This window comes from Macadamia integrifolia, chromosome 12 (genome assembly GCF_013358625.1).
Source record: "Macadamia integrifolia cultivar HAES 741 chromosome 12, SCU_Mint_v3, whole genome shotgun sequence".
NCBI lineage: Eukaryota > Viridiplantae > Streptophyta > Magnoliopsida > Proteales > Proteaceae > Macadamia > Macadamia integrifolia.
In genome coordinates, this window is record NC_056568.1 from 11393666 (window position 1) to 11420329 (window position 26664).

Consider the following 26664-nt stretch of genomic DNA (forward strand, 5'->3'; position numbering starts at 1 on the left):
GTTGAGGTAGTCAAATTTTAGTATCTTTTTTCTTATTCAATTTGAAGAATATTGGTATGACATGTGAGAGCTGGTTAAACTGTATCTGTTCCATCATAAAGAAAGAAATATATACAAATTATTGCCACCTAAACATGGCAATATCTGAACAAGGAAACAGAATATACAGGCCACATTACATATTACAGGCATACATTAACACCCCTCAAACTCATGGTGGATTGGAGAAAACCAACTTGAGTTTGGACACCAATGAATGGAAGTGGTCAGAAGGATGGTTTTGGTAAATAGATCTGTTGGTTGATGTACAAATGCAATGAAGGGAAATAGTTCCACGAAGCAAATGATGAGGAACAAAATGACAATCAATCTTAATATTCTTGGTGCGTTTGTGAATATTGAATAATGTAATTAGGACTTCTCTAGGACCACTCAGACTCATGAAAGGATTAGGACTACTACTCAGTAAGGATTATGACAAGATTATTCATGTAAGGATTAGGACTACTGTTGTTGCTATAAATAAAGGAAGGACTGTGCCCATTAAAGCACAAGTCTAAATTTCCCCAGTTCTACATGGTATCTGAGCAGGTCTGATCACCAAATCCAAAACCCTAGTCCATTCTATCCCTCTTCCTCCACGGTTTAGCCTTACCACTGTTACCAAGCCCCATCACACCACTGCCAAAACTGCCGCCCAAGCCCTGAAATCTCCCACCACTGCCTCACATTGCCGAAGCCTCCTCTGCTGCATGCCCATCGTTGCAAACCAAAGCCTCCCTCGTTGCAAACCCTTGCTGCAAAACCTCCATCGCTGAACCCAACCTCCAACCTGCAACCTCCATTGCTGATTGCTGCAAGCAGCAAGCAGCAACACCTCATCATAGAAACCAGCAACCTCCATCGCTACCTTCTTCTTTACACCGCCACCATCCACAATCTGCAACCTTCCTCTGTAACCTTGAAATCCCATTGTCGCCTGAACATCAACTCCTAAACCACCGCCAGCCTTGACATCCTCGACAAACCTGCAACCTTCCTTTGTAACCCTGAAATCCCATCACCGCCTGCATATCAACTCCTAAACCACCGCCAGCCCTGATGTCCTCGCCAAACCTGTCACCACCGACAGCCCCGACCTTCACATCCCAACTCCAACTTAAATCCCTATCCTAAATCAACCAAACCACTCCGAAACCTAACCCCAGCCCAACCCCACTCCTAATCAACTAGACCTAACCGGAACCAACCATATCACTCCTAAACCGGCTACACCTAACCTGAACCAACCGTATTACTCTTAAACCAACTAGACCCCATCCAAACCAACGTTTACACATGTGCTAGTCCAAAAAGAATAAAAACAAATTTTGTAAAGGGGGTAATTTTGCCTCTACTCCGCTTTCTCCTTCAGTGGTGAGTGTTCTCCTACTGGGGGCGGCCTTTGTCATGATGTTGCTTATGTTTGATTGAGCTCTAGATTGATCATTCTCTCTTGTGATTACTTGTTGAATTGGCACCCATGGTGGTCTCTATTACCTAGACAGTGGTCCCTCTTGGGCTTTACACACTTCATCTGATTCGGCACTCTCTGAACTTTTGGGATGGCATCGACGTCTAGATCACCCCCGTGGGACACTTTATCTAGATTATTTCCAGCATTAGTTAAACATTGTACTATGGACCAATTTATTTGTGATGCGTGTGTTTTGACAAAACAAACTCGTAATGTTTATCCTCTTTCTGATAATAGAAGTACTATTCCGTTTGCTTTAATTCATTCTAATGTTTGGGGATCTGCCCGTCGTGTCTCTGTTTCTAGCTATCTATGGTTTGTTACTTTTATTGATTGCAATACTCATTCTACTTGGATTTTTTTATTGTATAATAAGAGCGAGGTTTTTCAATGCTTTCGAGAATTTTATTGCATGGTTAGGACCCAATTTGATGCTAAAATTAAGATACTGTGAATTGACAATGGGAAGGAATATATGGATGGTTCCTTTCAGTCTTACTTGATTGATCATGGGCTAATTCATCAGACTAGTGTGGATACTTCGACGCAGAATGGTGTAGCTGAACGCAAGAATCGCCATCTCCTTGAGGTTGCACACTCCTTGATGTTTGAGATGCATGTCCCTGCTCCCTATTGGAGTGAGGTTCTCACTGCTGCCTATCTCATTAATAGGATGCCTTCCCGTGTACTTAGTTTTAAGAGTCCCATTGAGTTACTATCTGAGTCTCGAACTTTTGTTGTTCCTCCCAAGGTCTTTGGTTGTGTTTGCTTTGTTCGCAAGCATCAGGTTCTCGACAAGCTTGATCATCGTGGACTCCGGTGTATTTTTGTGGGTTGTTCTATCATCCACCTTCTCGACGGCTCTTTGTTTCCATGGATGTGTTATTTCGTGAGACTGAGGCTTACTTTCCACCTTTTCAGGGGAAGTCCTCTGCTGGTGAAGAGATGATTCTGATTCCTACTTTTGATTGTCCTTTACACCTTACCATGGATGAAGGTGCTACTCAAGAGGGATATCTAAATAAAGACTAATAGTTCAGAGGTTCCCATTGGTCCCGAGGTTATTGTTCAGGGGGAGTCATCAATTCAGGAGCAAGAGGCTTCCATTCAAGGGGAGCCATAAATGTAGCAAAAAACATAGGATGATACAATGATAAAGGTATTCTCTCGGAAAAAATAACTGAAACTACCATTGCTACCTGATCCTTAGTCTTCCCTTCTAGGTATAACCTTTCCTCTCACTTTTGATCAGTCTTTTGATGTTCCTATTGCTCATAGAAAAGGTAATAGGACTTGTACTTAGCATTTTATTTCTAACGTGGTGTGTTATAATGCTCCCTCCCCATCATATCATGCATTTGTGTCTTCCTTGTCCTCTGTTTCTATTCTTAAAACCTGGCAGGAGGCAAATATAGAACCTAAGTGAAAGGTGGCAATGAATGGGGAGATGAGAGCTCTTCACAAGAATAACACATTGGATCTTGTTGTTCCACCCTGCAAACGCGACTAGTTGGCTGCAAATGTGTATTCACGGTCAAACATAATGCTGATGGGACTGTGGATCGATACAAGGCATGTAGGAAAGACTGGTGGCAAAGGGCTATGTAGGATTAAAATCTTAACAAGATATAATCCTTAGACCCAATAGATCACCATAGATAGATTAAGAAAACCAAAAACAATAGGATAGAAACTATAATCAATAAAAACGTACCTTGTTTGGGATCCATAGTAAAGCAAAGCGCAGCAGAATATCTTCTGATCCACGTAGCAAGGTACTTCTCCTCTATTCCCCTATGATCATTGGCTAGATGAGGAACCTGAACGTACAAGGGAGGAAGCTAAAAGAAACCGTCTCTTTCACTTTCTCCCTCTCTCTCCAGAATGCACGTTGTGAATAGGATTAGGGTTAGAGGAGGGACCTAGCTCTATATTTATAAAGTTTCTCAATTGACCCATTCATCACAAGTCCAATGGTTAACTAAAGATTACACTAGCAAGCCTATATTAAACTAATTAAAGTCCGTATGTCTCACTTAATTAGATCATATAATTAGCCTGGTTTTATTAAAGCACAAAAAACCCAATTAATATAAGCTCACATAGAAATATTCTAACATTCTCCCACTTGGGCTATATTAATTGCTATCATTTTTTGAAAACTTATTTTGTCCTTAAAAAGCAATCTCAAGCTAATCATCACTTTAATGCACGTGTTTTTAAAATGATCTAGAGACATCTTTAATAGTCAATCTTGTCCCATAGAGTCTTAACTCCGAATCATAGCGGTAACTGCATCTTGTATACGACACAAAACCTTCCATGGTCACAAGAGCTCTCAACTCTACTAACATGGATTTAATATGGTAGTGTGGCAACTGGATAACACCCACATAATGGTTCCATATGTGTTAATCCCTTGTCAGTCCAATTTTCTCTCCCTTAAGTGATACGCCCACATTTGAGAAAATTCTTTATGGTTCCAATGAAGCTGTATGTCTTATTTTCAATAACTTGAGTTATACTTTGTGTTATAAGATATACCTTAAGGCTAATAACTGAATGCCCTAGCCTTTGCTCAAGGTTAACACATACCTTAAGACTTCAAACATTTATATATATAACATGTCAACATATAAAACACTCACGTGTTAAATACAACAGTTATAACAAAACTGCATTTTATTGAATAGAATGGCATGCAAAAGATAGTTAATATATCATCCAAAAAATTACCAAAAGGTAAAAAAAACACAGATGAAAATTTAATTACACAATAGAGCAAAATGAAATATCTCCCACTAACAACCGTATCACATGATGCTCCTAAGCCCATGCTAATGACATGTCTCTCAAAAACACAAGGGCGAAGGCCTTTAGTCAGGGGATCAACTACCATATCATCTGTACCAATATGCTCCACTGTGATGTCACATTTTTTAACCTTTTCCTTTATGGTCAAATATTTGACCTCCATATGCTTAGACCCTATGATACCTTTATTGTTGTATGAACAACACAGTAGAGCTGTTATCACAGTACAATTGGATGGGTCTAGTCATAAAATCAAATGTTGTCAACTCTCTTATGAGGTTCCTGAGCCAAATTGCCTGAGTAGTGGCTCCACAACATGCTACAAATTCTTCTTGCATGGTCGAAGAAGTTATCAATTTCTGTTTCGCACTTTTCCACAATACTACCCCACCCTCCATTAAGAAAATATATCATGATGTGGACTTCCTGTCATCCTGACAACCAGCAAAGTCAGAGTCTATATACCCTACTAGTTGTAGGTCCTGAACACGTATGTAAATCAACATATAATTCTTTGTCCCCTTTAAGTACCACAAAACCTTCTTGGCAGCAACCTAGTGATCGTGACTAAGGTCTGAATGATGTCTGCTTAGAACTCCTGTTGCAAAAGCAATATCTGGTCTAGTACAAACTTGAGCATACAAGATACTTCCAAGTGCACTAGCGTAGGGTACTTTCATCATTAAATCTCTCTCAATATTACTTTTAGGGCATTGTAATATGCTCAGTTTATCACCCTTGAGAATTAGAACATTCCCAGATTTGCAATCCAGCATACTGAACCTCTCCAGAACACGATCAATATATGCCCTCTGAGAAAGACCTAACAGTCGGTGAGAATGATCCCTATGGATCTTAATGCCAAGGACAAAATAAGCATCACCAAGGTCCTTCATGTCAAACTCCCTAGATAACAGTTGTTTTGATTCATGCAATAGTCGTAGATCATTGCTTGCAAGCAAGATATCATCCACATAAAGTATAAGGAAAATAAATCTGCTCCCATTGACCTTGTGATATATACACTAATCTACCTGGTTCTCAACAAAACCGAATGAAGTCACAACACCGTCAAACTTAAAGTACCATTGCCTAGAAGCTTGCTTGAGCCTATAAATAAACTTATTAAGTCTACATACAAGATGATCAGAATCATTCATCGAAAAACCTTCAGGTAACTCAACAAGCTCTCAAACACCATTATGTTTCATCAATTGCATGTCATCTTTCATTGAATCTAACCACAAATCGGACTGAGGACTAGAAATAGCAACTGAATAAGAAACTGGATCAATCACACAACCAATGTCGTAGTTATATTCTCCCAAATAGACTATATAGTCTGGTGGTATGGTTGACCTCCTCACCTTGGTGGATCTCCTGAGTGGAGCCTCCATAACCTCATCTTGAACCTGAGAGACCTCAATAGGAGCTATATCAACAACATGCTCTTGTATCTCAATAGGTGCAGCAATCGGTGGAGCAAGCTCTACATCCATCTAGATAGGTAGAGTAAATGATACAGTCGTCCTAACCTCACTACTATTCCCTATAGTCTAAGAACAACTACCTTTCTCGGCCACGTCAAGTTTCAGAAGCTTTGCTGTCTGTGATTCCATGATTCTAGTACATCCGCAAGGGTTATAAAATCGATACCCTTTCGAATGATCGGGGTAAGCAACAAAGTAGCAACGATTAGTTATGGAGTTCAACTTGCTCAAAGTTGGATTATACAACCTTACTTTTGCAAGACATCCCCAAACTCTAAGATGGTTTAAACTAGGTTTTTGTCCAGTCCATTACTTAAAAGGAGTTAATGGAACAACTTTAGTAGGGACTCTGTTAAGGATGTAAAAGGTTGTTTTCAAAGCCTCACCCATTAAAACTGAGGTAAATTTGCCCTACTAACCATACTTCTCATCATATCCATAAGGGTGTGATTATGCCTTTCGGCACCCCATTCTGCTCAGGACTCCCAGGCATAGTAAATTGACCTACTATCCCATAATCCTTTAATTATTTGGCAAACGTGCCTTTAAGCTGTCTAGCATCGCCATGTCTACCATAATACTCATCACCCCCGGTCAGATCTAACAACTTTGATGACTTTTCCAACTGTTTTTCGACTTCAGTCCTAAAAATCTTAAATTTATCAAGGGACTTAGACTTTTCCTTAATCAAGAACAGATAACCATATCGGGAATACTCATCAATAAATGTGATGAAATAAAAATTTCTACACAATGTAGCTGTATAGGGTCCACTGATGTCAGTGTGAATAACCTCCAATAGGTCAGAACTACGGACTACCGACTTATTCTTTATCTTAGTCATTTTCCCTTTACAATAATTTACACGTCTCTAGGTCACCTTCAAGAGTGGGCAGGATGTCAGACTTTATCAACCTTTCAACTCTTTCCCTAGTGATGTGACCAAACCTGTTATGCCACAACATGTAAGACTCTTCCTTAGGTAAAGGCCTTTTGGAAACAATTATTTCAACATTATAAGAGACATAAATATCATGAGGAGCTAAACATAATCTATATAGACCATAAGACAGTACAGTAACCAACCTTATTTGAATTGAAGAACAAATTAACCATAGCGTTCTTTATTTTAAAATGGTAACCACACAAGTGTAAAACTGAAACAGAAATTAAATTCCACATAAAAGATGGTATAAAAAGTGTTTCTTAACATCAATTTAAAACCAGAGTCTAGAATTAAAATGACATCTCTCACGAATTCTACGTCAGTTTGTTCATTGTTCCCCACAGTGAGCTTTGATTCATTCTTATTTGGATTTCTTCGATTTATGAATCCTTGTATGGTAGAAGCAACATGGTTAGTTGGACTACTATCTAGCCACCAAGAACTGGATGGGGCTTCTGATAAGTTGGATTCACAAACAAGTGCTAAAGAATCATTATCTGTATGCTCACGTTTAAATAACCAAGTCTTGTACTTAGGGCATTCCTTCTTCATATGACCCTTTTTCTTACAAAAGAAACAGTGACCATCCTCCTTAAAAGAGGATTTCTTATGACCCAAATTACTTAATTGACCAACTCCTTATTGGTTTCCTGAGCAACTTTATTAGTATGATATTTAGGCTATTTACCTTTATGAAAACTGAAGCTAGAAGCAAACAAGGTTGTGTGGGTTTTCTCCTTCTTCAGTTTTTCTTTCTCAGTGACAACTCTAGAGATCAAGTCATTAATGATCCAGGTTTCATATTGGGAGTTATAATTGGTTTTGATGATCCTAAATTCAGAAGGAAGGGTATTGAAGGCTTGATGGACAATGCAAGGATCAAGAAGAGAAATATTTAAGGCTTTGAGTTTGGTTTGGTAATCCACCATCCGAATTATATAGTCCATAACACCTCTAGAACCATCATACCTCAAATTGAAAAGTTCCTGCAGAAGAGTTCCTATTTCAGCATTCAATGAAACTCGGTACCTGAGTGCCACTGCATCCATCATCTCCTTAGCAGTGCAATCAGTAGGCAAACCACTTTTTTTAAGGTGATCTTTGATCAACCTCTTTATGGACAGTAAATAGATGCAATTGCTCTTTATACATGCAGCATGCACCAATTTTTTCATTACCAGTGTTCTGATCGGTGAGATCCGCTGGTTTATTCATACTAAGGGATGTGTGAACATCTACCATTTCCATGGTAAACAATACATCCTCTATCTATTTCTATTAGACCCAATAAGAACCTCAATAGTAACCATATTATTGTTGATAGAAAAGGTGACTTAAAAATAAACTATGTATATCGTTAGCATAATATGAGTACCATGTAACTTAAAATATATAAGTACACCAATTGAGAGTTCACAAACATCATTATGTAAACACCTTTGGGCTGAATTCATAACATGCAGTTGCAGAACCCTCCACATATCAACGGCCATAAAAACATATTCCAACCTTCGATAGGCTATCACCTTTGGGTTAGTCAATTTTCAACCATATGTTGTATATGTGACCCTCTAATTACTAACACACAATCACCTCCTTGAGTGTATGACCATGCATTAAAACCAGAGACATACCACTACTGTATTAGATCGATATTCCATAAATTCAATCAAGAAGATCACTTTGGTGACCACAACTTAATCAAATTTATGAAACTTTCTTATACCGAGATATACTTAATATCACTCACATCAAACCAAATAATATGTAATTTTAGACTTGAAGACAGGGGGCTAAAAATTGTCCCGTAAAATTACATTAGATGCTAATAACATTGTTTAATACTTTAATTATCTATTAGGATATTTCTTTATTTATTTTTAATCCCATGAACAGTACCATATGTCTATTCATCCTCAATAATTAGGGTTTTAAACCTAATCATCATTCATCAATTATGGTTTCAAAATAATCATCCCTAATCAATTAGGGTTTTAAACCTAATCACCCATAATCCATGGATTCAATTTAGAAACTTTAATCTATCCCTTGCAAACATAATTATCGTTCTAAACCTAATCTATGGTGGCTCTGATACCACATGTAGGATTAAAATCTCAACAAGATATAATTCTTAGATCCAATAGATCGCCATAGATAGATTAAGAACACCGAGAACAATGGGATAGAAACTATAATCAATAAAAGCGTATCTTGTTTGAGATCTATAGTAAAGCAAAGCGCAGTGAAAAATCTTCTGATCCATGTAGCAAGGTACTTCTCATTTATTCTCCTATGATCACTGGCTAGATGAGGAACCTGAACGTACAAGGGAGGAAGCCAAAAGAAACCCTGCCTCTTTCACTTTCTCCCTCTCTCTCTAGAATGCACGTTGTGAATAAGATTAGGGTTAAAGGAGGGACCTAGCTCTCTATTTATAAAGTTTCCCAATGGACCCACTCATCACAAGTCCAATGGTTAACTAAAGCCCACACTAGCCAGCCCATATTAAACTAATTAAAGTCCGTATGTCTCACTTAATTAGATCATATAATTAGCTTGGTTTTACTAAAGCACAAAAAACCCAATTAATATAAGCCCACATAAAAATATTCTAACAGGCTTTACTCAGACCTATGAGATTGATTACCAGGAGACCTTTGCACTTGTAGCAAAAATGAATACAGTCTGAGTTATCATCTCCTGTACAGTGAACTGAGGATGAGAGCTACAACAATTGAATGTAAAAAACATCTTTCTTCATGGAGAGCTGACTGAAGAGGTATATATGGACTTTCCACCTAAATACTCTAGTTCAGAAACACAAGGCAAAGTGTGTAAACTGAAGAGAGCTCTATATGGATTGAAGCAGTCTCCCAGGGTATGGTTTGGTCATTTTCGAAAGGCTATGATAGTTGTTGGCTTTACACAAAGTAATGTTGATTATACACTATTTATTAAAAATGTTGGTGATTAGATTACTGTGCTGATAGTATAGGTGGATGATATTGTTGTTACTGGCAATGATATAAATGAAATCTCTAAGCTCAAGGCCTATCTTGGTAAGGAGTCTGAGATCAAGGACCTAGAAAAACTAAAGAACTTTCTTGGCATTGAGGTGGCACATTCAACCTAGGGAATTGTTCTTTCCCAAAGAAAATATACCTTGGCCCTCCTCTCAGAGACTGGTATGTTAGGGTGTAAACCCTTGGGTACTCCTATTGAGGCTAACTCTCATCTCAGAAGCAAGGAAGGTGGACCTTTTAATAAAGGTCGCTATCAAAGGCTGGTTGGTAGACTCATATATCTATCACATACAAGACCAAACATAGCTCATGCAGTAAGTTTGGTGAGTCAGTACATGCATGATCTCTATTCATCACATATGGATGCTGTGAACCGGATTCTTAGGTACTTGAAGATGGCATTAGGAAACAGAATTTTACTCTCCTACAAATCACATGAGGATCGAGGCATACACTGATGCTGATTGGGCAGGCTCTCCAGATGATCGTTGCTCTACTGTACATTTGTTGTTGGTAACTTGGTTACGTGACGTAGTAAGAAGCAGTTAGTTGTGGCTAGATCAAGTGCAAAGGTTGAGTTCTGAGCTATGACACATGGGATATGTGATTTACTTTGGTTTCAAAGTCTCCTTTATGACCTGGGTGTCCATCCAGGTGCCATGTTACTATATTGTGATAATAAGTCAGCCATCAATATTGCACACAACCCTGTTCAACATAATCTTACCAGGCATGCGGAGATCGTTAGGCATTTCATCAAAGAGAAGTTAGAGCAATGACTGATCTGTATTCCCTTTATGCGAAGTGAAGATCAGTTAGCTGATGTTCTCACAAAGGGACTTAGTAGTAAATCTTTTAATTTTATTTTGTCGAAGTTGGGTATGCGTGATATCCATGCACCAACTTGAGAGGGAGTGTTGAATAATGTAATTAGGATTTCTCTAGGATCACTTAGACTCATAAAAAGATTAGGACAAGACTATTCAGGTAAGGATTAGGACTATTGTTGTTGCTATAAATAAAGGAAGGACTGTGCCCATTAAAGCACAAGTCTAAATTTCCCAATTCTATAGTGAAAGACATCATTGTGAACAATTTGAGCAGCACTCTTGTTGTCACAGTCTATAGGGATTGGAGTTGAGAGGGTGACACCTATATCCTAAAGGAACCAGCAAAGCCAGGTAACTTCAGAAGTTGCATCAGTAAGAGCACAGTACTAGAAGGAGCAACTACACTTGGGCTGTGTTTGGTAACGTTTATGTTTCAGAAACGACGTTTCGTGTCAAAACCAGAATTTTCCGTTTCTGTGTTAGAAAACCCTTTTTTTTTTTTTTGGGTTTAAAAATGGTGTTTGGTAAACCTGTTTCAGAAATAGGCAGTAAGACCAAATGCAACTATGAGCTGAACTGTGCCAATGATCTCAGTGACTTCAGAATCACCCCAAAGGAGAGTACCGACTACAATAGCCTTAGTTCCATCTAATGTCCTATTGCTTTGTGAAGCGACCACCTTCAGAATTTCAAGTGCTTCGTTCTCAGAAATATTCAAGTCTGAGAAAACGAGAGATGATGAATTCATTTTCTCGTGAGGCGTGTAAAGATTATGAATACATTTTCTCAAGGGTATAATCTTTCAAAGTAAAGTTATAACCACTTTACCTTGAAACCCCCAATTTGTTTCAAATGGAAGGTTTAAAAAAACATGGTTAACCATGTTCCAACATCATTGTTTTTTTCCTCTTTCTTTTTCCTGTCCGGTTCGTTTCATTGAAACGAAAAAAATGAACTGCCAACACCAAACGGAAGATTCCATTTTTGGGTTCCTGTAAAACGAAAAAACTTTAGAAACGTTCTAATAGATGCTATCAAATGCAGCCTTAGTTACTTACTATGCCAAGAGATAAGATAGCCGCCAAGAAAGATGCAGTAATCCATTGTAGAACGTTATTATTAGTGTCGTCTACCCATTCAACATCAGAATAGGTCCTACTCAAGAGAAGAGAGCAAAGAGTATGGAAAGCAATGGAGTAGAGTGCCCCTGATGTATATAATTCTGAAGAACAACTTCAAATGAGTGGATCGAGGGGCAGCCATGAACGGAATAACAAGACGGACAATATAAGCGATGTCGGGATGAGTGACTGTCAAGTTCAAAAGAATACCGAATACCAACAAGTTGATGGTAGAGGGTAGCTTCAACTTGAAGTTCTCCATTAGTCGCTCATAGCTTAATGTTAAATTCAAGGGGAGTGTCAACAGTTCTTTTTTTCCCCCAGTGTTCCCTGCATGAGACAATAGATCGGATCCATACTTGGCCTGAGACAATAAATATCCATCAGTCATAGAAGAAATTTTCAAGACCATGCAAATATCATAACGGCCCAAGATTCTTCATCTCTCAAAATGCTACTTAGAAAATTTTCAGGAGTGTATGCCTGTAATGTCATCCCCTGTAATAAAAATCTCATCTCCATAAAGCAGTGAAATAATAGTTATTGTCATGCGGGCTCAAAGAGAAGCCAAAGTCAGAGATTGTGGAATTGAACTTGGGAAACCGAGCTCAAAGAGATTGTTTAAGTACGTATAAGGCACGTTGTAAATGACACACCTAATGAGGGACAATGAGGATAATGTACAACACTTGATGAAGATCACCATTCAGGAAGGACTTGTTCACATTTATTTGAATAAGAGACCACTGATGGACACCTTCCACAACAATAAGAGTTCGGAAAGAGGTCAATTGAGCAACATGGGCAAAATTTTCTTCATAGTTGATGCCATATTCTTGATTGTATCCTTTTGCAACTGATGATCCTTCAAATCGAATCTTGATCTTGTATGGCCACTTACATCCAACTATAGTTTTGATAGAGGGTAGATCAACCAAATTCCAAGTACGATTTTTGTGAAGGGCATCAAGCTCTTTTGTTATTGCTTTCTGTCAGTGAGGATTAGTAGAAGCCTCATGGAAGGAGGTAGTTGCATACAGAAATGGGCATAAAAATAATAATTGAAAGACTGATAGATTTTTCTCTTATCTAGTTAGCATATTAGCTTTTGATGAGAAGGGCTAGTAGAGGAATCCATAGACGGGTCAGGACCACTAGGTATGAGGCAAGTCTTCGACAAGTTTGCAGCCCGTGAATCTGTATACGAGATGATAACACAGGAGTCAAGGGTAGTTGTAGTAACATCAGGGTCATGAGGCGGTGGAGGAAGGCTAGCAGGTGGGGCAGTTGGTGGAAAAGGATCCGGTATAAGGTCAAGTAGGAAGGTGAGAAATATTTACGGAACTTTGAGAGACACTAGAGAAGAGAGTGTTTTCTTGGAAGACAACATGATGAAATTCGTAGAGATGACCAGGGTCATAGCAGCGATGACCCTTGTGATTGATGCCATAACCAAGGAAACAACACATTGCAATGCGAGGAGAGTTTGTTACGCCCTTTGTCAGGAAGAACAGAACAAATACAACAAAAAGCATGAAATATAGAATAATCAGGAGATCCATATAAATCATTAGGGGATATATGTTGAGTAACTAGAGATAGAGTGCAGTTGATTGTACAAACAAATTTAGAGCAATCTCTCCCGAAAAAGGTGAAGTGAGATTAACAAAGAAAAGAAGGGCACGAGTAGTGTAAGATTTGACAATTGTTCAACGACACTTTTCTGTTGGGATGTATTTGTGCATGAGAGTTCACTAAGAGTCTAAGAGTACCATTTTGTTGAAGTGAGGTACAAAATGACTGGGAAGTGTATTTGCTAGTAAAATCAAATTTTTATGTATTTGGATAACTAGGTGAGGAACCATGCAACAAAATTTTTGATATATTGATACAATCTTAGAGAGACAATGAAACAAGTAGATCCACATAAAGCGAGAATAAATCATTCATGAATATGACAATAACGCGAACCACCTTCGGTGGGAGTGGGAGCAGGGGTCCTCAAACGTCTGAATGAATGAGATCAAATAGAGAATATGAAACATAGATCCTTCGATTGGAAGGTAAAGCAGATTGTTTGGAAAGAATGCAATCAGTCAAAATCATCGATTAAAAAACAGAGCCTGACTTGCCACTGGATGCCAACAGATGCATGACTTTATCAGGAATGCCATTGGGAGTGGGGGATGAATAGAAGGAACAGCAAAGTTTTTAGGAACGTGGCAGGGGTAAGCAGGGAGTAGCAAGGGACGGTTGTGGGGGGAGCAGGGTCTGTTGTGAGGGTGAGCAGTGGTAGGTTGTATTGGGAACTGAGGTGTTGCAAGGCTGGGGGTATGATAACAAGGGTAATTTTACAGGTTGGGTTGCAGGGAGGGAACTTCAGGAGTAGGAAGAGGGGTTTTCAAATGGTGTGGGGGTGCAGGGTGTGGGGTTTGCAGCAGCAATCACTGGGGATCGGTGGTTGCTTGGAGTAGCGGTATGCTGGGAGAGACCAGGAAGTTGTAGCGGCAGGGAGACTTGCAGACGATGTTGGAAGTGGCAGCAGCAGGCATTTCTTGGGGGTTTGACATGGGTGGCAACATGGATAACTGAATAGGGGTGCTCAGTGATGATCACAGGGGCGACAGAGGGCAATAGAGATCACTGAACAGGAGATTGTGGAGGCAGAGGTGCTCACAGCCAAGGATATTCACGGTTCTGATACCATGTGAAAGCTAGTAAAACTGTGCCTATTCCATCATAGAGATGGAAATATATACAAAGGATTGCCACCTAAACATGGCAATATCTAAACAAGGAAGCTCTTAACAAAGAAACAGAATATACAGTTAATATTATATATTACAGACAATATATCCATTAACATGATATTCTGTTCACTGAAGCTGTTAGATTGGTATGGTATTAGCTGACCAGAAAATGGAAAATATGCTGGGTTTGTGATTCCAGATGACAAAACCTAGTATATTAAGCCTTATGATTTGTTTTGATCTCTCGTGCCACTGAAGAGCTGATAGCAGGATCTAGTTGAATTATTCTGCCATGATTTCAGAATGAACTCTCAAAGATGGTTCCTGTAGAATATAAATTTTTGAAATTGAACTCTCAAAGATTGTTACTGTCGAATATAAAATTTTGAAATAGGAAGAAGAAATAATAGAATAAAAATAGGCTCTCTATGCTATAATCTGGCTGTGAAACAAGCAGTGGCAGTGACCATTTTTTGGCTGCTTTTCTTTGGCTTTAACCACAAGAAAAACGAAAAGGAGAACTTTTATGTTGAAACAGCTTTCATTTATCAATTGTAACGGTATGATAAGACCCCTTCATTTGGCTGCATTTATTTATAAAATAAAAACACCTTTACATGCTAATTCCCTCATACGAATTGACTCCCTCTTTGAACAAAATACAGACCCTCCAGACACCTACTCACTGACAACCTGAACGCTAAAACCATTGTCTAATTCTCTAAACTACTCCAACTGAATTGGAGAACCATTGCCTGTGCCAATAGGATGATATACTTGTTATTCCCAATATTAATTTTGGTACGTAGCGAGTTCTGGTGTGATATTATACAAGAATTCTTTCCCTTGAGAAGATGCATGCTCAATGTACATGTTCATTCTGTTATGTTCCTGAAGATAAAATCCTAAAGTTTAGATTTGGTTCTGTGTATGGTACTTTACCTCGTCATTCTTCATTGTCTTCCACATAGTGACTTGAAAGAATACCATTTAAACTTATAAGAGAGTTCTTGCAGACTAAAATTCATCCTTCTCACTAGATCTTAGTTGTTTCGCGTGAATCGATGTCTTAGAAATCTTAAACATCAGAACATCCTTTTCTGTGATTTTCTTTCTTTCTTTCAGTTGAAACATCATTTTAGGTAGACACTCATCGAGTAATTGCTCTGGATTTGGAGAATTTCTTGGATGAGGAGGCTTTCTGTGCCTTAGGTTGTTACACTCTGTAAAGGAACAAAACCATCTCTTAGGATTATAAATCCTTTTTTTTTTGCTTAGTTTGATAGAAGAATATTGAAGGAATTGAAGAGATTGGGCTTGACTTTGCACAACCACAACGTTGAAGATTAACCGCATTTCTGTGCAACACTAAAAAGCTCATTAATCATGGATTTGGTGGCTTGACAGTAATGTTTTATGTTTCCAAATTTACCATATTGGTAGAAGCTTAATGTAGCATCTAGGTTGTAGTTTGGATGATGTCTTTATTAGATCCATTCATGATACTCTAGGTTTCCTCTATTTGTGGTTTCTTCTAGGATTGGAATCCTCCATTCTTATCACCATGTTACTTGGGTACAACATCTTGCATTTAAAACATGGATGGTACCTACAAACTTAAACTACCCAAACACGAGATGAATGCAAAGTTGTAAGGTTAGTGTGCAAATGTAATTGAGAGGAGATGAGAGGTAACATGATCGACATAAATGTCTAGTGTTGTCCGGCAACTTACCTACATCCATTACAAAGTGATAACCCAACACTTGTACTCTCCACTAGAATGATCACACAATCACCCTCACAATGGTTTTTTGGATTCAACACTGACCCAAGTGTTTTGGCTTGCACTCAAGATGTTAGCCTTCCGTTATTAGTAAGCACTCACTGACTTTCTTTATGTTGAGAACCTAGTGGTTTACTAGGATCATCGCTAACAATCTTACAGCAGTGGAGATTATAAAGTCTCCCACAACAACACCCTTTGAAAAGTGTTCTAGTGTGTCCACTCAATTACAACAATGGCTCAATAGCTGCATGTACAAATGAAATGCAAAAACTCTCACAGAAATATATGCAAGATGAAAGCACAAGGCATCTACAAGGTAAGGTTTGCAAGATGAAAGCTCTACAGTGATTCTTAACAAAAAGGGTTCTAAGACTCGCAAAGGATATTCAATTTGAAGTACAAGAGTTGGTTCAAATGGCCCCCACTTGGTGTATTTATAATGGTCGAAAGGAGGTCAAAAGCCAAGCTGAAAAGCAACTCAAACGGGCATATTTTGCCCAAGCGGCATGGTGGTACCCAGTCACCGTTGCATAAAAATGGCCATGTTTTTACCGTTGGTTGACAACTGGTTTGTCATCGGCGGGCAGATTCTTCTGCTAGTGATCAGCCGGTGCCCGACCTCGAGCCACCCGCAGGTCCCATCTGCCGGCAGGAACTGGTAAGCCAGTTGCTTCAGCTGGTTGGGACCCAGAGCTTTCGGGAACCACGTACCGGTAGGAACCAGTACGCCAGTTACCGAGCGAGCAATTGATTTTGGCTGTTATGAACTGTGGATTTTTCTAACTTATTTTCAAATATTTAGAAGTAAAAAACCCCAATTATGGCCCATTTGCTTCTCGAGGCTGGTTTATCAAAAAGTCTTAGTCTAGGTATACCAATATGTTTGGGACTTCTTGGTCAAGTGTGTCTAAGGTGTCCTAGGTCGAGCATCACCTTACATGAGTGCATAGGAATTACAAGATCACATATTACAGGAGGAATTCCTAGCACAAAGAAATACACTTTCACTTGATGGAGTCAATTAATTAATGAGCTTTTTCTTAAAGGCTCTTGACTAACTGTTGATATTCTTGATCTGACTATCTCTTGATTGCCTTTACTGGTAAAGCTGATTTTGTTCACTTTAGGCTTCACAAACATCATGCCACAAGGGTGGTCTAACTAAGTTGCACTTGATGTAAACCAATTGTAGATGTCACCACAAGCGATGGATGGACTGACTGAAGTGTAGAAACACTTCAAGCCAAGGGGTGGGTTTACGCTAGGGCTAAGATAAGCAAAGTGATTTTCCACTTCTTGCCACAAATAAGAAGGCCAAGCTCAAGGTAGAGGTTTGACCATCCAAGGAACCATTGCAAACGCAAACATCCAGCACACAATGAAGTTCAAAGAAAGGTTAGATATACCAATAGGAATAAGCTTTTTCATCTTTGGGCCAAGTAAGGAGTCGTCAAAAACAATCATAGACATGCAGATGATTGAAACTTCATAGGCAATCTGCTCATAAAATAACTTCAAGTCCATCCTCTATAAATAACCAGACTATGATAAGATATTGAGATGATTGGAAATAAATTTCACTACCATTCTATGGTGGATAAGAATTTCAATTAACTCTATCCCACTACTAGTATCTTTGGCCACTTTTTGAAGGAAATTTTTCAAAACCAACTATTTCTCCTGCAGATCCAGTTGATTGCCTAGAATGAGATGGAGAAAAGAGTAGGATGTTTGCAGAGTTGTCAGCATCATTATGAAATTGTCAAATGGCTGCCAACTTATTTGATCACTCCTTCAGTTATCATTATTCACCATCAATTTATTTTTTAAAAAAGGTTTTTTCTTTTCCTTTTAATGCTATTACTCAAATAGAGTGGGCATTTGTTAAAATATCAATTCTCAGTTGGTATTTATCTTAAGGTGCACTTACTTGACTATAGGATGAGCTTTTTTTGGGTTTTTTTTTTTGGGCGAATAATAGGATGAAAATTATTCTCAGGTATTTGTATTTGTAATCTGTTCTATCTTCTGCAACTTGGATTATCCTTATGGGCAGATCACATTTTTTATTCAATGATGTGTCTCTCTTATTGTATTCAAAGGTTTGCAGAAGATATAAGCAGTATCACCAGCAGATGCACATCGTGGTATCATCATTTGAATCAGTAGCAGGTCTAAGTGCTGCCACCCCCTATGCCTCTTTGGCATTGAAGGCTGTTTCAAGGCACTTCCGGGGCCTGAAGAATGTCATCTCAGATCAACTTCAACATATAAACAAGGCCATTGGGGAGGATTTGTCATCCCCTACCACTGTTACAAGTAATAGTAAAGGTGAAACAATTTCACCCAAGCTAAGGTTCGGTGACCATGTCGTTCATAAGCACAAGTCAGGTGGGGACAGTCCAGGCATCCTTCAACCCCAACAGCATATCTGGAGACCACAGAGGGGCCTCCCAGAACGTGCAGTTGCTATTCTTAGAGCATGGCTGTTTGAGCATTTCCTTCACCCGTGAGTGTTTTCTCTCCCACTCTCCTTCCTGCACTCTTCATCTCTTGTATATAATGTTGGTTTAATTTTTTTAGGTACCCAACTGACACAGACAAGGACTTGCTAGCTTCTCAAACTGGTCTTACTCGAAACCAGGTAGGTTCTTCTGATAATAATTAATTGGGGTGTTATGATAGTTAATCAAAATCCTGAATAGTTTGGCAAAATTTTGGATCGAATCTGGAAATTCCCGTTCTTTTGAAGTCAGCAAATGATTCATGGAAACAAGTCACTTGGCTTTAAGAATTGGGTCTTTGCAAATAATTGAGGAATCATTCAATTTGGCCCAAAAAATTTAGAACCATTACAAAATGTAAATTAAAAACGAAGAAGTTGGCCAATATTTTGAAATGTAACCAATTAATACATGAATTAATTAGAATCAAACCCTTTTCCATATTCTGCTTGTTTAACTAAATTTGACCGCTTTTTTCAAGATAACAAATTATTTTAAACCTTTTTTTTTTTTGGGGGGGGGGGGGGAATTCTTGTTATTACTGAATCCAAATTTGCTAACCATGGATGTTATACTATACTCCTCATGTTTCGACATATGGCAACAACTCAGCATTGTCCCAACTGTATGGGGCGTATTCAGCTACATGGATCCTTGCCCTCCTATCAGATGTATTTCATGTCATATGATAGAAGGTTTAAGCTATACATGTCTTTCCTCATTACTTCTCATAAGGTCATTTAGGCCCGCCCTAGCTTTTTTAGTTCCATCAATCTAAATCAAATCATTCCTCTGTACTGGAGCATTCAAAAGCCTATGTTGAACATGGCCATGCTACCTCAAATGACTTTCTCGTAGCTTATCATGTGTCGGATATGCTCTCAAATTAACACAAAACGATCATTCCTTACTTTGTCCTTTTTAGTTTTACGACTCATCCATCTAAACATCATCTCCGCTACACTGATTTATCTACATGATGTTTCTTAACTACCCAACATTCCACACCATATATTATAGCCGTATGATTGTGCTATTAAAATTTCCTTAAAGTTTTAAAGAAATCCGTTGATCATACAACACTCCGGATGCCCCTCTCCACTTCATCTATCCTACTTTAATTTTTTTTGAAACGTCATCCTCTATATGACCTTCTTTATCTATGATTTAGCCCAAATACCTAAAATAATCACTATGCGGAACCTCCTCGTCAATTTTCACTATCTCATTATTTGTCCTTGTATAACTGAAGTTATACACCATATACTGTCTTTATTCTACTTATCTTAAAACTTTTTTATTCCAAGGTTGATTTCCATAACACCAAGGAACCTCATCTTCAATGTCTCTGGTTATTGCATCCATGATGAGAGCAAACAAATAGGGGTTTAAAGCTGATCGTTGATGTAACCTAATCATAATTGGAAATTCACTATCTTGAGTCCCCACAGTTCTTACACTAGTTACTACACCATCATATTTATCATTAATTTTACCCACATATTTACTTGAAACACTTCTCTTCTCTAGTACTTGCCAGATTAACTCTCTAGGGACCATATCATAAGTTTTTTCTAGGTCAATAAAAACCATATGAAGATCCTTCTTGCAATCTCTAAATCTTTTCATGAATCTCATAAGTAATAATGTCCCATTATGGTTTGTTATAATAATCGTAAAATCGTGTAAATTACTTCCCCCCCCCAGTATAATGGTTAGGCATGGTTTGAGATAGTGTAGAGCCAAATATTGTCAGTTGAAAGAATTAGAATTATAGTTGTCAAGGATTCGCTTAGACATCATTGCCTAGGCTCTTTCTAGGGTCTGAGGCAACAACACACCTTGTTGACACTTCATGAGTTTTTTAATTATTTATGCTTGTATCGTACCAAATGCTTAGTTTATTTAATGTTTGGTCATTGATTTGATTTCTATGTTGCATAGAAGCATAATTATATAACATTATCATTGCTATATTGCATATGGTCATAAACTGCATTCCTAGGTTGGCGCCTTGTCGCCTAAGTACCCCTTCAATACCTTGGGTTACCTAGTTGCCATGACAACTATTTTGTGTAATGATCTTTTCTGTTAGTACTTGCATCACTGGTCAGCTCAAGTATGGGTGAATGGGAATTGACTTCTTGTTGGTTTACATGTGTGTCCATTACTTCCCAATCATGGAGTTAGAAGTCAAAAGCAAAGATGTTTAGCCCCTGTTATTATTGCCAACTATTCAGCATTAGATGGAATGGTTTTTCTTACCATGTGATATATGTTACACGCAATGGCTGCTTGGCCATGATGTTCAATCACCAGTGTCACCAACTGTTGGATTATATTGTACAGGTATCAAACTGGTTCATCAATGCTCGAGTGCGGGTGTGGAAACCTATGGTTGAGGAGATACACATGCTTGAAACCCAAGGATCAGCTGAAACCAACCTGAATTCCAGCAATAATGTTGGTGCACCTGTTGCCACCAACAGTAGCACTGAGCCCATGGGAGATCGTAACCTAAACAAGTTCGCAGTAGATGCAGTGTCTGAGAAGGGATCTGAATGCTCAGGAGTAGTAGCATTGCCTAACAGGGAAGATGATCAGAGTTCTGAACAGTGTAATCAGGGGAAGCGTTTGAGGATGGAGTCTCAATTTCCAGCTGATGTTTGTGGGGACTTGATGGGTTTTATGCCGTACAACCAAAATAGGCTGGAGATTGGGGGTGTGGGAGCTGTGTCACTCACCTTAGGTCTTAGACACAGTGCGGAGGGTGGACAACAGCTGCAGCATAGACAGGAAAGACAACATGAACATCAACTAATCAGTCATTTTGGGGCTCAGATAGTTCATGGTTTTGTGGGTTGATTTTGGGCTTAAACCTGGGTGAAGGCAGTGCGGGAGGGAGGAGGGAGATGGGTGAGGGAAGAGAGGGATTTATTGGCTTTGTACTTTTATGGATAGATTTGATAGTAATGATGGCTTAAGTGCACACAGTTGATCTAGGGGCAGCTGAGCAACATCCAAAAGAGTAGGTGTTCAAGGCCCACTGTGGGTCTGTTGAGGTGGGAAATGGAGAAAAAGGGGAAGAAGGCTCATTGGTGTTACTTTTGTTTTCAGGTCTTTTGACTCATGATGATTCCTTCTTATTGTGCAAAAGAATCAGATTGAAGCAAAACAGCTGTCTTTACTTTTCCTTCATTCTTGCCTTTTTCTTTCTTGATGCTACATTTACTACTTAGGGGTGCAACAGGATCGGGTTTGGTCGGGCCTTTTAAAACCCCTAATTAAACCCTAGATCCCCATAACTCAGACCAGGCCTGGCCCTGATCGACTCTTGCAGCCCTTATGTTGCCATTTCAGGGCCAGGCTGGCCCATGCTACCCCTGTTCTTCGTCATTTTGAATGCCCATTTACACTAAATAAAGGGGTCCGGATCAGGTTCTCAGGATTGTACGAGAATGGTTATCTTATTGAGAACCTGATCCATCTTCTAAATAAAGAGTTGGGGGCAGTTCGGATCAGGTCCCTGTATGAGAACATTCTCGTAAGGACCTGTGATGGATACACAGATTCCACCACCTCTCCCAATTACATTGTTTCATGAATTAGTGGAATCGACGAGTTTGTCAGACTTGTACAATGTTGTCAGTAGGAGGACCTGATCTGCTGGAGTGGATGGGAGGGGAGGGGAGGGCTTGGGATGAGACATTACGGCCCAAGAGCCAAGACCATGACGTTCCAGGTCATATTATTCCGATTACCCATTTCCTCAAACATCTTCTGAACAGAGCCCAAGTCCGCACAAGCAAGGTATAGATGGGTAGCATTGTTGGCGATAAAGAGAAAGTGATGCATAACTGCTTTTCGTTGCAAAGACCATGGAGCGATCTTACCAGTCAAAAGCGTGTGGGATCGAGACCAGCCTTAAAGACAAAAGGCAAAATAAGTGAAGCTTTCCAGCGGAAGGGAATGCTGACACATTCGTATGAAAACAAAGAGAGCCTGTTTTGGACTTTGGCTGATGGAGAAGCCTAAAATAATTGAATTCAATATGACCTGGTTTGGGCGATGAGTGTGAGAAAATATCAGCATGAGTCATACTGCGTTTTTTCAGTGATCAGAGTGAAAAAATATCAGCATGGGTCATACTGTTTTCTTGCTGGAATTTGATGGTGGCACTTCCACTAGCAAAAGAAAAAAATTTCCACTAGCTTTCCAATTGCATTGGCTGATTGGTCAACATGGCCACACTGTATAGCGCAGATTCAAGGGCTGGTAGCATCTTGGACTGCATGCGTGTTTGAGGGCTCCCAGTCATCTACAAAGGACCCTGATCTATTATCAGAAGCGATCTCATTCTTGATATCCACTTAGTAGGGTTGGATGGTAGGATGTGGAATGGTAATTATCAAGTTACACTAATGAGGAAAGGTTCGAAAAGTTTGACTTCTTCCATACTCTATAGTGAAGTTCATCAAAGTTAGTGTAGATTCAAGTTTATAAAACATTTACAATGTGTTCTATTATTTTAATGGGCTCAATTAATGATGTCAAAATCAAACTGAAATTGTTTACCAAAACTGAACTATTTACTCTTGAACTGTGAATCCGTTTAATAAATGGTTTGGTTTTGGTTATAAATGTAAGACCGATTAATAAACAATTTGGTTTCAATTTTAACCATTTATACCATTTAAAACAATTAAATCGATTAGATTTTGTTTTATATGTGGAATAAATAACACCCTCTCGTATCTTCGCCTTCCTCATGGCCTCTTTCAACATTGATGAAATTGTTTATCTTTTTCTAAAAACAATCATTAATTTCAAAAGATGGAGTAGGTTCACATTAAATAATTATTTGTCTTTTTATATGACAGTATGTTTACATTAAATGATTCCTTATGATTTTTTTTTTTTTGAGATTTTGGGTGCAACATTTTTTACATAATTGTTTAGGAACCATATAACGGATTAATAAATGATTTGATTTTGGTTTCATTATATAAAATCGTTAATAAATGGTTCGATTTTTTTATTCAACCTCTAAGACAAAGAACCAAAATTGCACCGTTTAATACCCTATAGCTCATTTACTCTGATTTGTTTAATCTGAGTTTTGTAATTTACTGTGAAACTGTTATATATTTGTTGTAAATAAAGTTTTACTCCCATAAGGTTTGAAACTATGACCTCCCCAATGTTACTATTAGTAAAAGAGTGGGGTATATGTTATATAATGAGAACTACAAGGGTATGGTTCCTTGGAAGAAAGACTCACAATGCTCAAGGGTTTGCTCCCACATGCGTGCACTGAGCCAGGCGAGATTGTGGTGAGGCAAGGTGAGGCCTTTGTGTGTGAAGTTTCTCTCGCCTAACCGAATTTGTATTTAATTTTCCTTTTGCTGGCACTAGAAAGGGATTTTCCTACGTCGCGTTGTGATTTTCCTAGCGTCATTGGTTAATGTTGGCCAAATTGTGTTTAAAGTAGTGGTTTGTTAGGAACCTCACATACATGTATTACACTCTATCCAATGTTGAGTGCGGTTTTTTTGGGCTTCAGATGAACTTCATTTGACTTGTCAGCCATCCTTGGGAGACTAACACAGCAACCCATCACCATTGTGTTATGAAGTCTCTCTCATTCACATACTCTCTAAAAATCCTACCTTGTTTTTGCCTCCAGTTTTTCACCATTTGGGGAAGTGTTCTTATACTATTGTCTTGAACCAATAAGTGAATGTAATAACTATTTGGAAGAACTTGTTGTAGCTATTTCATTTTGAAGGTTGATGCGAATTACCCATAATGCACCATAGAAAATGCGTATAATCTTAAAGAGAGTAACCAATGACACTATTCAACCCACAATTTTCTCTTTACATCTTCCGGTCCATGCAGTAAACGAGCTTGTGACTATTCATGAAACACAACCTCATTACATTAACTTTCAACATTATGAAGAACTATTATTGGGTGGTGGGAGGAGAGATATTTCGAGACACTGCTGTAGATTAGAGTGCTATGAATAGTCTACCCTTTTTTGTTTTTTAGCTAAATGGTAGCAACGCTTAAGCGCTCTGAAGTTGTAAAAGCTACATTTTGATCTCAACCGTTGGTCAATAACGTTAAATCTCATCCATTAAACATAAAAAATATTCAACTTGATACCGACTCTTCCAAGCATCATCATCTTCGTGTTTTTGGAAGCGGTGGCTGTAACTAGGGGTGTCAACCGGTCGGGCCGATTCGATTTCGTTCGGGCTTAAGCGGGCTTGAAGACTTTCAAAGGCTACACCATGTCCACCCATTTAACTAATTGGGCTTAGCTATTGAGGGCATGGCACGCTTTATATTCGATCGGTCGGCCTCGGGCTATAATCAAACCACCTAATCGGGCTTTAGTCGGACCTTAATCGGGCTACGAACATGTTTAATGTTAAACGGACTTTAACCGATTTTTAAACGGCTCCTCTTTAAAATGTGTTATTATATTCCGATCCACTCATGCAAGTCCAAAAAAATGACAATTAGTTAATAAATGATACCAAATATAACCATTATTTAAAATATGAACATGTTTTTACATTTTAGTTTTTACTTTTTAATTTGGAGGGTAAAAATAGGCATTCTACAATCATTAAAGGATCGGGCTAAGCCGGTGCATAATAGGCCGATCTCGATTGGGTGTTAAACGGTCGGTCTCAATCAGGCGCCCGACGATCCATGTAACAAAACCAAGACCGACCATTTATAAAAGGACCGGGCTCAAACCCAACAAGTTTAATAAACGGTCCAAGCTGAACCGATCTACAAACGATCGGTCCTGATCAGTTTAATCGGTTCGGGCCACGAATTGACACCCCAGCTCTAACCCCGAGTCCCCCGACAACTAAAATTGCAGAAGGGGGTGGGGGGTTGGGTGGGGGACAAATTTTCCTGATGAGGATGACGGCCTGGGAAAAAGATTTGCAAAAATCGCCATGAATTCATAAAATCGAACAAAGAACTTCCCTCACTGGTTCACACCATCTTGATTTGTCTTAGTGGAGATTTATTGGAGAAAGCTATGAGTCAAAAGAAGATAAGAGGAAGAAGACCCATCTTCATTCCTTAGTTTTCCCATAGCTCTCTGTTTCTTCTTCCCCTTCCTTACCCATTCGAACGAAGCAGAGTCAAGTTTTGACCCAGATAGATTTGGTGAGAAGACTTGGTCTGTGAAGAAGACGTGCTTTTAATGGGTGAGATACAGAGAAGGAAGATCAGAGGACAAGGGACGCACAAACTGCGTGACCCGAAGATGAAAAATTAAGAGCAGATCAAGAGAGGGTTGGGGTGAATACTGGGTTCGGGTGGGAGCGATTGAGGGAGAAAGAGATATAGAAGCGGCGAAGGACGAGGGGAAAAGGGCGCTTGTGAGCCTTTACCGTGATGGTGAGCAGTCGGTTGATGCATTGAAACAATGGATAGATAAGATTTATCTAAAAATAGATCAACGGATGATATATAGTGTGGTGTTCATACCTTTCAAGCGCTTAATCACTGATACCGCTCACCCCTTTTTTTTTTTTTTTTAAATTATATTTTTGGCTTCCTCTTGGATTATCAACCGATCATTCTAGAACACAAGAGGCCTCTCTAGAACTGAAATGAGCTCGAGTTCTCTGCTCCATGGACCTACACTTTTTCTTTTCTTTTTTTGATAAATGGGATGGACCTACACACAAAACAGGAAAGTTAGTGAGAGAGAGAGAGAGAGAATATGGGTTACAAGTAGACCCGCCCCAGCTCCGGCCCGTGCCGGCGCCGCTGAATGAGACTATAAATGATACACTGAACAAAGGAAGTATAAGACGATAAGATCTCTTCCAACAAAAA

At 38.9% G+C, this 26664-nt stretch overlaps 1 protein-coding gene across 2 annotated transcripts in view; it reads left to right on the forward strand.

Annotated features, from left to right (window-relative positions):
- LOC122057909 (BEL1-like homeodomain protein 9) overlaps window positions 1-21961 on the forward strand; it is a 29989-nt gene extending 8028 nt beyond the window's left edge. For both annotated transcript variants that reach the window (XM_042620277.1, XM_042620278.1), the window contains exons 3-5: window positions 18385-18791; window positions 18866-18926; window positions 21136-21961. In XM_042620277.1, coding sequence (XP_042476211.1) covers window positions 18385-18791; window positions 18866-18926; window positions 21136-21651 — 984 coding nt within the window. In that variant the 3' untranslated portion in view covers window positions 21652-21961. The remainder of the gene's footprint in view (window positions 1-18384; window positions 18792-18865; window positions 18927-21135) is intronic.
- Window positions 21962-26664: the final 4703 nt, after the last annotated feature.